At 54.7% G+C, this 2984-nt stretch overlaps 1 protein-coding gene across 1 annotated transcript in view; it reads left to right on the forward strand.

Moving 5' to 3' along the window:
• Nucleotides 1-1603, forward strand: part of PSMD13 (proteasome (prosome, macropain) 26S subunit, non-ATPase, 13) — a gene marked incomplete at its 5' end in the record, with an annotated part of 6714 nt that extends 5111 nt beyond the window's left edge. The window contains 2 exons of the mRNA XM_010024581.1: nt 454-570; nt 1263-1603. Of these exons, the coding sequence (XP_010022883.1) occupies nt 454-570; nt 1263-1358 (213 nt within the window). The remainder of the gene's footprint in view (nt 1-453; nt 571-1262) is intronic.
• Between the last annotated feature and the right edge of the window lie 1381 nt (nt 1604-2984).

Below are 2984 nucleotides of genomic sequence, written 5' to 3' on the forward strand. Positions count from 1 at the left end.
GCTCCTCTTGTGGTCCTCCTGTCTGTTCTGTGGCTCACCAGCTCATCAGCAAGGACGTGGTAGAAGGTCTTGCTAAAGGACAGGCACAGGGCACCTCCGGCACTGTCTGACCACTGAGCAAGCTGTTTAACTTCAAAAGGCCACCACATTGGTCAGGCACATCCCACCCCTGGTAAATCTGTGTTGACTGTTCCCAATTCCCTCGTTCTTCCTGGATTTCAGAGAAAAGAAAGTGAAACTGCTCAGAGGGAAAGAAACCTCCTGTGTAGCTACAGTTGAGCCTCCAGGCAGAATCCTGACCTGCAGGAGGAGGGGTGTGAGAGGCTGCAGCAGCTCTTGGCTTTGCTTGTGTGTGGTGAACAGTCTCCAAAGCCAGAGGCAGTTCAGGGGTTTATTCCTCTGGGGAACGGGTGGCTCTCAGTTGTTTCCTGGAATTCTCTGTGTTGGGTTCAGGTGGAGCTGCTGGTGATGAAGGCTCTCTCGGTGGGCTTGGTGAAGGGCAGCATCGATGAAGTGGACAAGAGGGTGCACATGACGTGGGTGCAGCCGCGTGTGCTGGACTTACAGCAGGTACTGGGCACAAAGGCACAACTGATGTGTGTTGGATGAGGTGACTGGGAGAGCTGGGAGGGGTCAGTGCTGGAGAACTGGTCTCCTTGGTGCTCTCGAGGACACTCAGGGCAGGAGGAAGCGGCAGCTTTTCTTCATTCCTTTTTCCATTGCTGCCTTTAGCCTTTACCCTGGGTGTGTGGTGCCTCGGGTGTGTGGTGCAGTAAGCAGGAGACAAATAGTGACACTTCTCTTCTGAAAGCCACACAAAGAACCATGAAACACGAATGCTGTGACTGTTTTCCAGAAGGACTCGGACATCTGGGTGGTGCTTCACACCTTAATGCATGAAACGGAGTCCTGGAGTGCCTGGGTTGTAGGTGGCTTCTCTCGGGAAGAGAGTGGTTGAGGGTGGTAAAGATGAAGGTGCTGAATGTCTCGGGTTCATCCTCTTAACATTTTAGGAGACCATGTAGGGGGCCTTCGCCTCAAAAACCCGACCACATCAGTACATGGATTACAGGCTGCAAGCAATCCCTTTTGTGCATTTCCATGTAACTTCAGCCGTTGCTGTTTTGATGGTCAAAGATGTTCAGGAGCATCTTTCCTAGACACATGGGAGTTGTTTGGGATCTTGGGTGTTTGTCTTTGAAGGTGGACACTGGTGTTGGCAGCAGCTGAGGGGTTGAGGTTGCTGTGGGCTTCCCTTGCAGATCAAAGGAATGAAAGACCGCCTGGAGTTCTGGTGCACAGACGTGAGGAGCATGGAGATGCTGGTGGAGCACCAAGCCCATGACATCCTGACATAGAGCACCCTGCACTGCCCCTGGAGAGGGAATCCTGCTGCTCCTGGTGCCAGCAGCACTCAGACCACTGACTCTGTACTGCGTTGTACTGGGGGGTGGGCAGAGGGGGGAGCAGCTCTTGAGGCTTGTTGGGAGGAGTAAGTGGCCTTTTGCTGTGTGACCCTTTGGTGCTTGGAGTCGAGATTTCCCTGATCACTCACGCGGGTGGCACAGACCTGGGGGCTCCCATCCTGCTCTGGCAAAGGGGTTCATTCATCACACTGCTGTGGGAGGATGGGTGCTGGTGCCTGTCACGGAGCAGAGGCTGTTTGCTGGGTAAGGGGCAGCTCCTTTACGGGAGCTGGAGCAGTGCCTGATGTTGTACCTGGTGTTAGGTGGTGGTACTGGCCTTAGGAGGGCACAGCTCCTCCTGCCCCGCAGCAGCCCCAAACCAGCCTCCTCCTCCAGCCCGTCCTCCAGCCCCTCCTCACCGCGGCAGAGGGAGGGTTTGCTCCACCAGAGGCTTTTCCTGGGATTCCTGTGCAGTGGAAGAGGTTCCTCCACTTGGGGGGGTTGTGTGTTACCAACACGGCCCCCATGAGGTGCTGGAATAAACTTCTCTGCCTTCCCTTTCCCCTGCTCTGTGGCTGTGTTTGTGTCTCCAGCACTTGCATTGAGCCTCTGATGGGTTTGACTTCCTTTTACGTCTCACATTGCAACCCCCTCTGTGCAAGAACAACAGACTTGCCCAGCCCGTTACCACCAGTGGGGTTAGTGTGTCACTTACACAGTGAGCAGCACCTTGTGCTCTGCTGTCAGGTTCCTTTCCCTGGGGGAAGCTGTAGGCCCAGTGCTTGGGAAAACGTCACTGGTGGAGAAGCCCTAAATGAGGCCAGAGACAAGGAGGTTTTGTTCTCTTTTGCCTCTTAACAGCTGCTCTCTAAAAGCTTTTGTAATGGGATTGTTTTGCCCAGCCATGTCTTTCCAGGGATGGAAGGTAATTGTGCACGAGGGCTGGAAACAGGCAGATCTGAGCTGGGGGTACCTCTGAGTACCCCTAATTGTAAGGCAGCAATAGCAAACTGCACTGGGGTTTTAACTGTGGCTTTAAATCGGCTCAAATAGACTCACAGGATGATTCTCCTCGGGGTCTAGGTGGATGTTCAAGTCCTGCACCCACATGTCCATGGTCAGTTCTTGTGTCATCCGCTCAGTTACTGCTGTGGTTCAGGAGCTCTGTTTGTCTGATCTCTGGGTCACTACCAAAGTGCCTCTGGGGCTTTTACTCTTGTGCTTTTTGACCCTCACTGCGGGGGCTTGGGAGTTTTGTGCCGGCAATGGGCAAAAGGAAGCTCATGGCTGATGCTGGACCCGCTCTGCAGGCACAGAGGGAGGCTTCAGGATTTGAAAGCCAACACACATCACACCGTCAGCCCCTGTGCCTGGTCACGCACCGCCCCTCTGCCCTCTTTGGACTGAACCTCTTCCTGCCTGGGGCTCAGCTCCAGCTCTGCCTCTCCCTGCCCAGACCCTCGGTGGTGGTTCTGCTCTGCCTGTGCTGGTCCCACTGTCAGTGTGTGAACCCCGATGTTTCCTCCTGTGCTGGGCACTGGGACATTCCCTCCTCCACACTCCCCCTTGTGCTCCACA

Source organism: Nestor notabilis, unplaced genomic scaffold, assembly GCF_000696875.1.
Source record: "Nestor notabilis isolate BGI_N333 unplaced genomic scaffold, ASM69687v1 scaffold26311, whole genome shotgun sequence".
NCBI lineage: Eukaryota > Metazoa > Chordata > Aves > Psittaciformes > Psittacidae > Nestor > Nestor notabilis.